A 14,824-nucleotide genomic window follows, 5' to 3' on the forward strand; every position below is an offset into this window, starting at 1 on the left:
GAAATACACGATTACAGCGCATATTACAAGGTATTATTGCCGTTTTGAATTTTAAATTCAATTATGATTATTTCTTCGTAGCCTGTTCTTCAAGAAAACACAGCACAGGCGAAACGATCTTCGAAATCTACCACCAGGACAGTAAAAAAGAAAGCGGTAAGACAGAAAAAAAGAAAAGTTTATTTTGACGTCTGTTCCGCGACTGATGAATACTACTGTGTGACTTTATTTCTTACATGAATTATGTTATTTTGCCACAGGCCGTGGGTCTCTGCTCTTGGCCACTGGCCAGGGTGCCAACCTGTAGAAGCACCACCTGTGTGGAGACTTTTCGGCAGCAGCGGGAGCAGTACGACGCATTACTGGGGAGGATTGGGAGGCTAGAGACACTCCTGAAAATGCAGAGGAAGGAGACAGTATGTTCCAGCAGTCAAACAGTTGAGCAGCTGTCTCCCGATAAGTGCCTCTCCCTGCCGCGCAGGTTGCAATGCCTGGCGGAAGCTCTGCCCCCCGCAGAGCACACACCGCCTCAGGACACTCCATCCCGGCCTCTCCGCTCACCACCACGCAGGAATTGGTTGATGCTGTCCCCGCCGTCTATCTCCCCTCAGGAAGCACCGTTTACAGAGCGGAATTCACAGACGCCAGTGGGACGAATAATTCTCCCAGATATCCAACTGTTACCCATCACTCAAGAGATGGAGGGGGGGTTGTACTTGCAGTGCATCGGCATAGACGGGAAAGCAAGAGCCGACCGCTACGCCGCCCTCGTGTTTCGAAATCTTGTGACTTTTGAAATTTACTGGGGGTGGACCGCGTCTGTAAATTTCGATGGGTCCAGAGGCAAAAGTGCCTTGCCTTGCAATCTCCGGGAAACCATTAGTAGCATGGTGAATGGGAGATTCTCAACCCTTACTTCGTGCGACTGGAAAAGAATTCGTGATCGGATCAACGAAATGCTTCGTAGAAGGAGGCGCTCTTTTCCTCTAGTCTAACAGTCTGTCCACAAACAAAACATTCCTGTTAGACAAGAGGAATGTAAAAAAACAATTACTTTTGTCAATGGAAACTGGTGTGTGTGTCTCTCTCTGCTGGATGTCCCTCTCACTCTCTGCTGAATGAATACAAGCATTTTATTAAAAACGCATTTGCGTTTGTCTGGTATTTACTTTGGTCCCTTTTAACTGTTTTTCCATCTACTTTATTGCTTTGAGATGCCACTTTTAAAGGTGATATGTAAAATAATGTTTTTTATTATTGTTATAGAGAAACATGATCAGATTTTCCCCGGTTCAGAAAAAAAGATCTAAAGTATACTAGTTTGTCACTCTTCTCATCCCCTCTTTGCTAAATGGCTTTTGAATAGAGTCACATGAAGAGAGAGGTGAAACAGCCCTACACAGCCCTGTCGCAGTACACGAATATAATTATATCTTATTAATTTCTTTAGATACGCGATTCTTTTAATACAGTCTTTGCTGTGCTCTTGAGGGTCCTTGTGATATTTCGAGCTCAGGTTGAATGATAAGTGTCGCAGTTTAAAGTGTCGCAGTTTATTTATGGGTTGCAATTTAGAAAAAGTCAAAAACCGCACTCAAAATGCAATTTAGAGCTTTCTGGCAAGAGGAGACACCCAAATTAATAATGTAACATGCCACTGTTTGTGCATGAACAAAGTTATACTGCTATTTTCCTTAGATACGCGATTAAAAAACATAAATTTTTTGAATCCCTGGCGGAACACATTCCATAAGAATCAGCGCTTTTATATATCGCCTTTAAACACATATATTTAAACATGCGTTTACGATTTAAATCAAAACGCGATTCAAATCAATATAAAGGTTTATTTTGTAATGCATAGGTGACTATTCATTGTTATTAAAATGACTTAAATTCGATCATGTTGTGATATTTAGAAATATAAATTTGTTTGGTGTGAGTGAGGTTTTATTTAATCTCTGACCAAGGGAAACGTTTCATTTTTTCAAAGAAATGTTTGTTAAAAAAAAACCTCATAGTTCCAGTGGGATTCGATCACAGACGGTGTGACATGGGGGGTCAGGAACCTAACCCACAGCACCACCAGCAAGGTCACATGCAGAGTGCTGAAAAAGCACTACAGAAACATTATCAACAGACAATGTACAGCGTGTACTATTCTTGTGTTGCGGTACATGAATATAATTATATTGTTATTAATTTCTTTAGATACGCGATTCCATATTATATTCCCTTTTAATCAAATTCTAAAAGTATGCTTGTTGACTCCGGTATCTCTTTAGTTAAAGACTTCGATGCTTAAAATGTTTAGGGAGAAATGGAATACTGGTGTGTATTTTTTTCTTTAAAGTACCAAGACCAGCCATATACTGTATGTTTATGTTCCAAAATTAATATTGTTTATGGCCTTCACACGCGTTACAATATTCTCCTATTCTTTTTATGCTCAACTACTAAGATTTCCCTTCAGTGGTAAAATTCCATATGAATATTCAATACTACAACGGGCACAGTAAAGACGTTTACAGTAAATCTTTCTACGACAGACCAAAGGACCACGAGTGCCCCTGTCGGTCAACCAATCACGTACCGCGGTACCGCGCGTCATCATGTGTCACACGTACCTCCGGTACGTGTCTTTACCGCGCACTTTGAATGGCTGCATCTGTAAAACTGCATCCTAAATAAAACAGAATACACCTTAGTGCTAAAATCCTCTTCCTAAATATGTGGATTCTCTATAGCGAATGGGAATCCCCCTAGTCTAAAAATGAATCATAACCTGGAAAGAACCTCTTTTGCCTGAGGTACCTTATAAAGAAAATGTTCTAATATACAGTGCCCTCCATAAGTATTGGGACTCAAGCAATTTAGATTTGAGATGAATAGATTAATATGAGGAAAAGTACAGAACATCACCTTTCATTTCTGGGTATTTCTGTACATATATACTTTAATGTCTTAAAAAAATTCAGGTGGGGAGCTGCGTCAGTATGCGTAGGCTGCAAAGGAACAAGTAATAGGTTTATTCCATGCAGAAAAGAGAAGAAAGAAAACACAACGTTTTGGCCGTGGAGCCTTCCTCAGGAAAGGATCATCTGTTTCTTGAGGGAGAAAATGGTAGAAAGCATTAGTTTCTCTGAGTGTTACTCTGGGTGGTATCAGGGTCAAAAGAAAAAGTATAAGATTTCTAACTCCTTAATCCTGTGCAGTCAGGATACACCCTGGATGGGACAACAGTGCAGTGCAATCAGCACATTTCTATTGATGTGTATTCAGGACACTAAATATTTTGCAAAACACAAAACATTCTTTTTTAATTTCTTGAAAGATATTCCTTAAGAAGATTTAATTGAAGGTTTATTGCCTCTGATTTTCTTGTTACAGTACTGTATACCATTTAAAGATTTCAGGCAATGTCTTCTAAAAATTCAATGAGAATTCTATGGAATGTCTGAAATTTGAATATTGTTGAAGAGGATTATCAGCTCATGTAATGTGATTTATTTTCTACACTGAAAAAAAATTCTACACTATTGTCTTTAGAACAAATGTATAATTTGTAGACACAGAGAATGTTTCCAAAACTGATTGCATACTTTTTTTGTTGTTTTCAGCGTGCCTTGGATTGCTCCCAGTCTTTGAAAGACAAAGAATGGAGGAAACTGCCAGAAGTCGTAAGTGACCAGTATTCCACTTTATCTAAAGGTCTTCACAGTTCAGGGCCTGCAGAGCAAGGCCATGGCGAGCTGTCAGGTCAAAACAGGTCAAAGTGCAGAACTTCAGGAGGCTCAGAAAGTCGAGTTAGCAGCGCGACAGAAAAGCCAGACTGGAGAGGTGATGGCAGGCGGGCTGGAGTATCTGAGGGAAGATGAGAAGAAGCAGAAGAGTGACACTGAAGGGTAGCAGGGAAGAGGCTGCTCAGAGTAGCAGGCAGCAGAGTCAGTTGAATAAAGGCATCCCAGAGTAGCCTGAAGAGGAAACTTTTTCCATTGGATCAGTGCTTTGAGGATGAAATTACTAAGAAGACGTAAGGCGAACACAGTGCTCAGGGAAGCTCAATGTCGAAGCGCTGGTCCACTGGACACTTGAGCTTTAAATAGGTTGATTAATCAGGGCGGTTGATTGCTGGATCAGCCGCCTGATTGAGCACTTTGGGAATGTCCTGGTCTCCTGTAGCAGAGGGCTGCGAGCTGCTCCCTGTCTGGGTGTAACAGAGAGGCCAAACTTCTGTGAATCCGAATGCTCGTGCAGTTCCTGCCTGTCCTCATTACATTCTGTATGCTTGAACCTGGAAGCTGAAAACATTTCTCTTCATTCAGCCGGTTACAAATGCAGCTGTTTTAAGAATGAAAGCGTGAAAGTGTCACAGATAAACTTGGGATATGTGGCTGTGATTCATACAGTTCATAATTCATATAGTTGGTGTTTCCTTTTCTGTGCAGCTACTCCAAGAAATCTGGGGGTTGATTGTCTTTTGCTCCCAGTATGTTGGAAACACCAGAGATGTTGACACAACTTGTCAACATAGGCACCAGCCATGTAGGTGCTGCGTATGCCTCCAGTTAATGTGATTTTAAAATACATGCTACAGCTGTTATTTCTATTATGTGTATCTGGAAATCACAGACTAACCTGGAAATCATCGCTTTAAAGTTACACAATTTGTAGTTACCTTCTTTTAGAATAATATCCATTCACCAGATTCCTGCCCCAAAACCCCTGAAGAAATGTATCTTTAAAATATCGTGGTGTAAAAGACGTAGAGTACATGAACTTAACAATGGCACACTGTACATAAATAATGTCTATTTGCAGTCTGTGGCCTGGTTTTGTTTTAGCATGTCATACCCTTAATGGAGGAATATATAATGTCCCCCATATTTCATCATACCATTGATGAAATAGGGACAAATTAAAAAAAATATATATTTTACTGCAAAAACAAGCGTTGTACAGAGTAGTCAGTACTATACAGTATACAGTTTACAGGACTCCAAAGGTGTTTCCTGAGGTAAGAAATGCTGCTGTAAATACATAGAGGGCATTCAGTAGCTTCACAAGGACTGAGATCTCATGAAGACTGGAGGTAAATGGACATTGAATCCCACAATTTGGAGTATGGCTGTAGAAGATTTTGATTTGCTGAAAAAAAAACATTCTAATGTATTATGAACATATTTGTGTTAACAACATGCCCAAACAAAATATATGACAATATTATCTGACCATTCAATAGAATCACTTTATAAAAGTAATTTATGAAAGCAGTGGATATATTACCATTGTCAAGAGCAAATGATATCAAAGTTTAGCTACGTTTGCAGTTCACACTTTGATTCTTTAATTCCACCTTTCAAGCCCTTAGTCAGAAAGATTAAAACTATGGGTATCATTGGAGTTGTTCACTTAGCTGCAGGTGGGTTAAGAGGCACGTACACCTACAGTAAATGATCAAAGGGAGTTACTAGTGGTTAACTCTGGTTAATTAACTTCATAATTAATGCTTAAAACCCATAATAAAGGATTCAACAGCCACAGTAACAGTATGCAGGGAGAGAGGAGAAAGGAGAAATAGGAGGAGGAAAACAGGGGGAGAAAGGTATGGAGGAGAAGGCACAGAAAATATTATATTTTGACATAGTGCTGTTAAATACTTGTTTTATTGTTATATTTTCATCATGTTGAACCTTTATGTGACATTCACACGCAGATTACCTAACTTTTTTATTTATCTACTGTGTGTCTAGATAATGTAGACTCTAATCTAGACTGTACGTCTCAATAATGCTCCTTCTGTTTACAATATATGTCAATATATTATAATATGTCTTTGTTGTAAATGTCTGTAATATGTCTGTAGATTTTATATTACTTTTATTTTTGTTTTGTTTCATGTGAATTTCATTATTTTATTTGCTTTGGCAACACTGATTGTACCCATCGGTCATGCTAATAAAGCACCTTGAATTGAATTGAATAGTAAAAATTATTTAAAGCTTATGACTTATTTTTAAGGCAACTTATTTTCGGAGGCATCCACTCCTAAATCTTGTATCACAGAAATAATAGACTGCTTCTGAATAATTTGAGAGAGATCTCTTTTTTTTCTCTAGTTCAAGGAAGAACTTGAAAACCAAGAACAAGAAAAAAACAAGAAAGAAACACTGGAGAAAATGACTAGAAATACCTCCCACAAATCATCTTTTCCTCAGGAAGAGGTATGATTTTGATTTGTTTTTAAAACTTGTCTGCAGAATAGGAAAATCCATCCATTCATTTTCTAACCAAGCCAATCCAGGTTATAATTCAGAAAATATAGTTTAATATTGTGGAAAATGAACCTATGAACTGAAAGCATTTTCCAGTATAACTTTCGTATTTTACTTGCTGATTTGCTTTCAGAAGCAACTTCACATTCATAATAAAACTACAAAGTACTCCATGCAGGGAGCAAAATCATTGCTTTCAAACTAGGTGTTTAAAAATAGGCTTTTGTAACTTTGGCATCACACAAATCATATACATTAACAGACCACTTGGCGTATCATAACATGCTTTTTATCTTAGGTGGGTCCTGGACAACAGACCCACACATTCACAGCTGTAAGGTTCAAAACACCCATGTGCAGGTAACAAAAAAAACACTCCACTACAAACCAAACAAACACCAAACAAAGATCTTAGCTCCTCTTTGAGCTCCGGACTTAACTTCTCCACTGCTTCCCTACCTGTCATACTGGGCAGCTTAGCTGCTTACTGGCTTCAAAACAGCACCTTAGTCTCGCACCGAGACTCTCCTCAAAACGTTTAAAGATCTCTCTACCCGAAAGTACCTTTATTCCGCAAAAAGTACAAGTTTGCTCCTTTGAATTGGCAGGAGAACGAGGTTCTGCTTTCTGTTCTGCACATGGCAGATTAATTCACTGACACAGGTAGCCTTTTCTTCCTGCTTTTTAAACATCCAGCAACTTCCTGCAATGAGTGAAGTTACAGACAGCAGCAGCTCCTTCCTCAGGTCTTTCTGGGGAATGTGGTCTAGAAAGGCCTGTGCTCTCATAACACCAATACTTCAATAAAGTCTGATTCATCAGATCTAGGAGGTGTAATACATTACTGAGTAATTCCAGGATTTTAATACAAACTGCTTTGCCCCATAGATGATAAGACTGAAAAAAGCTGAGGAAGACTCATTTGAAGTGCTGAAGAAGTACTGCAAAGGAGGCAATCTTCGGAAGGTCCAGCCCTTTCTGCTTCCAGAGTAAGTAAACTCCAGGTCAATTTAAAAAAGTTTAAATTATGCCGACCCCAGATGTCATACTGTAATCTGCTGCTGATGCATGGAAAAGTAAATAATAAGCAGCTTTCATATTTTAGCAGGGAATTCTGGGTCTAGGTGAGCTGTAGTGCCAGCTATGAAAACAGGTAGAAAGAAAATTTGCTTTTCTTTCAGCTGACACCATGAAATCCACGGATACAAAGATATCCGTATCTAACAGCATAGATTTCAAAATGATCTCAACTTGCTCATTTAGTTATTAGTAGTTAATATGAAAATCTCATTCATCCATTTCTTTAATGAATGATTTGAGGCCCTTTACAAATATACTGTTCGTCTCCCCACTCATACTCACCCTGTTTGCATCCTTTAATTGATTTAATCCCTTCACAGGGAATATTCAGATCCCCTCTAATTTATATACCCAGATGATGATATTAACTGTGCCACTATCCTATCCTATCTTTCATCAGCAGATCAGCAGTGTAAGATGCTGCTTTTAGGTGCAGTTTGGTCAGGGTCTCTGGTCATAAGTGCATACCTGATGACTCTGATATGACAAAATAACAAAATAACAAGATCGGCTACTATTTTAATTCTGTCTCTTAATCTTTAAATGAACCTAGCACTTTAACCAACAGTGCTATGACAGCTTTCCTCAGAGAGCTGCATTCTCTTTTATTACTATGACAGACAGGAGCTCTAAACCTGTCTGTAAGAAGAAGGCTAACCCTTGCCTAAAGTTTTTCTACTTCAAGTCTGTCTGCTAATCTAAGTTGACTCTCTGAGTGTTGCCTGAAGTAACCCTGTTTCTTCTTATAACAGAGACACAAGCGTGCAGGGACATTGGAGGTTGAGTGACTTGACGAAATAAATGTCCTAAGCACCAAACATGGATGTTATTTGTTAATTGTTCACTTAGACTCCATATTATGTGTCACTAGGACATGAACCCCTGATAATGACCAGTGGAGTCAATACGCAAAAACTCACTTTCTTCACTGAATTGTACATTGGAGTGATGAACAAATTATCTTAGTCTTTTATCATGATGGTCTTTACTAGTTCCAGGACTTACAATCACTCTACATATTTTGGGGCTCCTCCACTGTACTTATATGTCTATTCTGCAATGTGTGCCTGCTGCATCCCCTGAAGAGTAAATCCATTATGTAATACTACTACTACTACTACTACTACTACTACTACTAATAATAATAATAATAAATAGTAATGTAATATTATAAAAAAGGGCAACTAGCTAGTCCTCTGTGTACTCTCTGAAGGTGCTTTAGGGACTCTCCAAATGCATGTGAAAGTATGTTTCCTAAGAGTGTGAACAAATCGCTAGGTTCTAGAAACTGGCTCTCTAGAAACTCTTTCTGTTTTCATTATTATAAACAGTGATATTCCCTGTTTTCAATGAAACCTTCTGCAGACTGTTGACTCTGATCTTGGTCTTTCTCAGAAGTTGGCGCTGACTGAAGCTGAAAAGTTGTTGCTGCCTTTTGCAGTGTCTTCATCTTCAGCTTGGAGAGCTGTTGTTGATGCAGTCCAAAGCTTAATTGTAGCTGTTGGACTGGATTTTAGATGTCTGTAATGCGCAGCCTTTTCTCGGAGCATCTCAGAATGTATTGTGGGTGTGCAGCTCAGAATCCAGTCAAAAATAAGTGCAGACATCTACTGTACATGAGTTGATGTACATGAGTTGATGTTGAATAGAATACACTTCTCTTTAAACTGGAAAAGACCAGAGGAGAAGTTGTCTAATCATATAGTCATGAAGTTTGACAAGTTACAGGATTATAGTTAGACCCAGAAAAACAGGTCTGATTTAAGGTTAAGGGGAAATGTGAGTTTGCTGTCTTGTAGGTAAAAGAGGTAAAGGGTTAAGGGTTACAAGGGAGAAGCGTAGTTCACTCTTCCTGTCATCAGATTCAGAACAAAGCAGAAACCTAGTGGGTCAAGTTCGGTTGGGAATGTTTATTGCACCAGCTTCAGCCCTGGTTTCTTTGATCCCCGTTGTTTAATGTTCAGGTTACAGCAAGTAGGGTGTTAGTTAATATGCGTAGGTCCTTGTAGCAGATTCTCCTAATTGGTAGTGTGGTCTGGGGGACCTGCATACATGAACCCGTATTTTTCCTTGAATGGGGAAAGTAGTTAATAGGCTGAGGAAGGACCAGCTCTGTCCCTCTCTTCAGCCATGTTACTTTCCCTGTTAGGGTGAGTAACAGTTATAGTAAAAATAGTTACTATTTTAGTTTTTCAAAGAAATGTTTACTTGTTAAAAGAAGACTCATGGCAAGAGCTGGGTTCGAACCCCCAACCTTCGCGTTGTGAATTACACACCAAAGCCATTACTCCAACGCACTGCTTGACAACTTAAGCTCTAACTCAGCAGGGCAGGCAAAACGTTTCCAAGTAATCGCGGGTGAATGAGTCAGATTGATTTGATAATTTGAGCTATATGAATATAATTATATCGTTCTTAATTTCTTTAGATACATGATTCCATATTATATTCCCTAATTTTATTAGATTATATTTTATTTTATTATATAATTATATTCCCTATATTAATCAAATTCTAAAAAGTATGTGTTTTTTTACTGCGATAACGAGCACAAATATTCATTGAAAAGGTTAAAACATTATAAATTTTTATGAAGTATATAAACTTAATACAGTCAGAAGGGGCACGTAAAAACTTTTCCAAAATAACCACAGTATGTAACCGAATGAAAGACTTTGATGCCTAGAATGTTAAGGAAGAAAGTGGAATACTGGTGTGTATTTTTTATTTAAACTACCAATACCAGCCATATACAGTTTACATGTTTATGTTCCTAAATTAATATTTTTTAAGACTGCGTTATGCTCCTTTAATTTTTATGCTTAGCTACTAAAATTTCCCTTTAGCTATAAAATATTAGATACCATATTAATACCAATATCAATATAAAGCGGATTTAAACGTTCACAGTAAAGAGATTAAATAAGGCAACCACGAGTGGTCATGTTGGCCAGCCAATCACGTAGTGCGGTATAACGTGGTGAACTGTAGATAATTTTGCATGGTATGGGATTGTACTAGACCTGGCTAGTCCTGTTTCGCCAGGGACTGGTATTAAACCTGCAATACTACTGCCCCTGACATAACAGCAGTCAGGACAGAAAGCTGTTAGTTGACTTGGAGAAAACATAATATTTTGGTCATATCCACCTGGTGTCAGGGAAGAGTTCACGCTGAGGCACATGGACTCACTCTACCTTGAAGGTCAAGATTAGGGGGTTTGTGCTGGGAAGCCTCTGTTGCAGCTCAACTAGCAAAGCGCAGGAGTTACCTGGTGAAGGATACTGAGGAGGATGCTTCCCTGGCACTATTGAGTCTCCTACCCCTGCGGGGCGCAGACCCTAAAACCTCTGGGCAGAACTGGCATAGTCCCCCCAGTACTCCTTCAAGGCTCTAAAGGTGACCCTTAACAGCTAGTTGATTTCCAGATAAGGTCATATCTGAGAGGCAAGCTTCTGAAACAACAAACTCTTTATTTCGAAGCCTTATAGGGATCACAGATTTAAGCAGTACAGGATTCATATGGCGATTCTAAGGAGGGCTAAGCGAGCATCCGGAAAGGGAAAGCAATAATCTTACTGATTACAGATGTCTTCTCAATAAGAAGAAAAATAACAAAAGTATGATACTAAAAACATATTCCCTGTCCCACTAGTCCCCAGTCTAATACTAAACAAAACCCAAAACTAAAATTACTACTTCTACTACTTTTCCTTCTTTCTCTCTCTTACTCCTAACCTCTTCACAACATCACCACCTAGACAGACAGAGCAAATGTTCCTTTTTATACGGCTTCACAAGTCCATTTTTTCACACACAACATAGAGCTCTTTCTTCTTTTGCACCAGCGCTGGGGCCTGCTGGCTCTCTCTTACCCATTTACGGAAATCTACAAGAGTTTCTTCCTGGTTCCCTGTTCTAGCTTTCCTCTCAGTGCTTAGCGCAGTAGCAGGTGGCACAGGGGGGCTGACTGGTCCCTCTGAGTCTGGCACTCCTGTGTTACTGGTAGTGGTAGTGTATTCCACTTTCTTCATAAACAACTGCATCAAATTCTTTGGTGACTGGCTGTGGTTATTTTGGAAGCAGTTTGAAGTGCTTGTTTTAGTTACAGTTTGTTATAATGGGAAATTCAATGCTTATAGTGTCTTGGAAACGCTTGTAGAAAATGGAAAAAGTAACTCTTACGGTTTTTATTTTATCTTGTCCAAACTGAGTGAGGCTTTGGTTCAGGTATAGAATGTTCTCCTCCCAGCTAAAAGGTCTGAAGTTTGATTCCTGGCCAATGCACAAGTTGTGTTTTCAACAAATAAAGACTCTTTCTCTAAAAGTAAAATGTAATAAAACGTATGTTTTCTATATTGACATTTTTCTTTATTTATATATTACAGTATGTTAAAATATTAAAATAATATTAATAATGAAGCAAAACTTAAATACTGTAAACGGTGGAAGTAAAAAACAGTTAAATTAATATTGAAAATAAAAATAGCAATAACATGGATGAACCTGTGCAGTGAGTGGGCACCCTGAGACATGGTCACTCAGCCTGATGTATAAAAAATAGTTTATTTTTGGTAGCCTGTTCAATACAATGTCAATACAAATTCAATACAATGCTCTACAATGTCTCTTGCTGACTTTCATTTTCATTATCTGGCATGAAAGTGATTGTTAATTGTGGCCATAGTCCATCTCTTAAGAAAAGCCATGTGGTCTGTTTTGACAAACAGTACAGATGAATGTTTACATACGTGCGAATATCTGAAGAGTGCTTTGAATACAGTAACTTGCCTTACTTAGTAACTGGAGACATGCCAGGAGGCCCTGTGGGGCTCATGAGAACTGGAGTTCCTAAGCTAAAGCTACATCAGTGAATGTGTGTTGACGGAGTGTAAAAATAAAAACCCACACCCAGCTTCCCTCCCTCTAGTGCTACAAAACACTCCCTCTAGTGCGACATCAGAAAGGTTAAGATTAAATACATGCCACGCACCACAAGTGCAATTTATACAACTTTTTCTAACAACTCAGATGAAGCCAAATACTTTTAAACACTACTAATAATATATTAACTGATATAACAAAGGGCAGCAAAAAAAAAATGTTACTTAAAAATATACATAGTGTCATTAAAATGTGTGTTTAAAAGTAATGCTGTATGAACTTGAAAAAAACTCAATTGCGATTTCTGTTTAAGGGCATCTTTAAATTTCTTTGGTTATGCAATTCCATACTAATATTCCCTTTTAAGTGGATCTTAAAATGTACTTCAACATTTTTTATAGTAATAATGACAGCAAGTATTCATACAAATGGTTAAAACACTATAGCTTTTTAGAAAACATATAAACTTGAAATAGTTGGAATGAACATTTCAAAACATTTCCAAAATAACCTCAGCAAGTGTCCGAGTTAAAGACTTTGATGAAGAAAATGTTTATGAATGCTTCACTGTGGGACAGCTGCAGTGGTCAGTGGCCTTCCTAAACCCCGTGAAATGTTTATGTTGCTGGAGGGGCGCCCTTGAGCGCCCGGGCGGACCCTTCTGGGCCACGCAAACCGCGCACGTCCGGCAGAACCGCTCCATGTCCCGGTGACAGAGACCCCAATAGAAGTGGCCTCGGAGTCGCCGCAGGGTTTTCGCGGAGCTGAAGTGCCCCACACCCGGCTGGCCGTGCACCGCTTGGAGAACCACCCTGTGGAGTGACCGCGGCACCACAAACTGCCACCTTACCTCGCTGCTGGAGGGCACCCGCCACCCCCGGCACAACACCCCGTTCCTCACCTCCAAGGCCTCCCAAAGTGCGCAAAGCGCCTTCACGGACTTGGGGTGAAGGGCGAGCTCCTCCCGCACGGGCCGGGTCCCCGCCGCCTTCAAGCGGAGCACCGGCCCAATGTCGGGGTCTGCCTCCTGCTGCTGCGCCAGGTCTGCCAGGCCCACACCCACACCCAGGCTCAGGGACGTGGCCGCGGTGCTCGCTCCCCACTTGCCACGGGCGGCCTCCTCACGCTGCTCCCGCTGGCCGCAATAGCGGCAGTCCGCTGCCTTGCAGGGCCTCTGCGAGAGAGTGTCTGCATTTCTGTGGTGAGACCCTGCACGGCGCACGACCTTGAAGTCATACTCCTGCAGAACCTCAATCCACCGCGCCATTTGACCCTCCAGCTCTTTGAAATTGAGCAGCCAGGTGAGGGACGCATGGTCCGTCCGCAGTTTGAAACGGGTCCCGAACAGATAGGGCTTGAAGTGGCGGACCGCCGAGACTACAGCCAGCAACTCCCTCCGGGTGACGCAATAATTCCTCTCGGCCTTATTGAGCGCCCGGCTAAAGTGCGCGACGACCCTCTCTCCGTCTGGCCCCTCCTGTGCTAGCACGGCGCCCACCCCCGTAGCACTGGCGTCCGTATCCAGCACATAGGGCAGCATCGGATCCGGGAAGCCCAGGACAGGGGCCCCCACCAGTGCCTCCCGCAGCACCTGGAAGATCCCCTAACAGTCTGCGTCCCACACAAAACGCCGCCCCTTCTCCGTGAGGCGGTGCAGCGGGGTAGCGAGGCTGGCGAAATCCCGGACAAACCTCCGGTAATAAGACGCCAACCCCAGGAAACTGCGGAGCTCCGTCACGGTGCGGGGCACCGGCCAGTTGCGCACCGCGGCAACCTTCCCCGGGTCCGTGGCCACCCCTCACGGCCCGACCACATGCCCCAGGAAAGTAACCTCCCGCCGCAGGAGCCCGCATTTCCGGGGTTGAGCCTCAACCCGGCCCGCCGGATGCAAGCCAACACTAACCGGAGGTTTGCCAGGGCCTGCTCGAAACCCCGGGCATGCACGAGCAAATCGTCCAAGTACACCACGCACTTGCTCCAGGGAACTGATGCCAGCACTTGCTCCATCAACCGCTCAAACGTTGCCGGGGCATTACACAGTCCGAAAGGCATGACAGTGAATTGCCAGAGCCCCTGGCCGATGGAGAAGGCTGTCTTCCTGCTGCAGCCATCTCCCGAACCTTCTCCTCCGCGGCCGCCCGCTTGACGTAGGCCATCCGCCGGGGTGGAACGGGAATGGGCCACACATCCCCGGTGTCGATCCCGTGCTGCGTGAGAGCCTTGCGGGTGCAGTCCTCATCCCTCACCGCGAACAGATCCTCGTTCTCAGCAAGGAGAGACCGCAGCTGCCGGCGCTGGCCTCGAGTGAGGCCCTCGCTGCTACACCGCAACAGCTCCCCCACAGCACGCCCTATCTCACCGTTGCGCTTGGTCCCCGCATTCCCCCCAGCGGCCGCCCTGTCAACTGCCTTGCTGCCTCTGCTTCCCGCTCCAGTCAGCCCACGCGCCCTGGACACCTCCCGCCCCGCCCGCCGCGAGACAGATTCGTTCCCCCTGCCTCACCAACTCTCGCCGGCCCAAGTCAAGGCATCCACCTACCTGCTGCAACCAGTCCAACCCCAGGATACAGTTCTTGCGGATTGGGG

The 14,824-nt window shown here is 42.0% G+C and overlaps 1 protein-coding gene across 1 annotated transcript in view; it reads left to right on the top strand.

The window, feature by feature from the left end:
- LOC148810263 (uncharacterized) overlaps positions 1-14,824 on the top strand; it is an 87,760-nt gene that overhangs the window by 17,694 nt on the left and 55,242 nt on the right. Inside the window, exons 6-8 of the mRNA XM_088909131.1 lie at positions 3,621-3,680; positions 6,120-6,224; positions 7,164-7,264. Coding sequence (XP_088765257.1) covers positions 3,621-3,680; positions 6,120-6,224; positions 7,164-7,264 — 266 coding nt within the window. The remainder of the gene's footprint in view (positions 1-3,620; positions 3,681-6,119; positions 6,225-7,163; positions 7,265-14,824) is intronic.

Source organism: Atractosteus spatula, unplaced genomic scaffold, assembly GCF_055471065.1.
Source record: "Atractosteus spatula isolate fAtrSpa1 unplaced genomic scaffold, fAtrSpa1.hap1 Scaffold_1, whole genome shotgun sequence".
In the NCBI taxonomy this organism is placed as follows: domain Eukaryota; kingdom Metazoa; phylum Chordata; class Actinopteri; order Semionotiformes; family Lepisosteidae; genus Atractosteus; species Atractosteus spatula.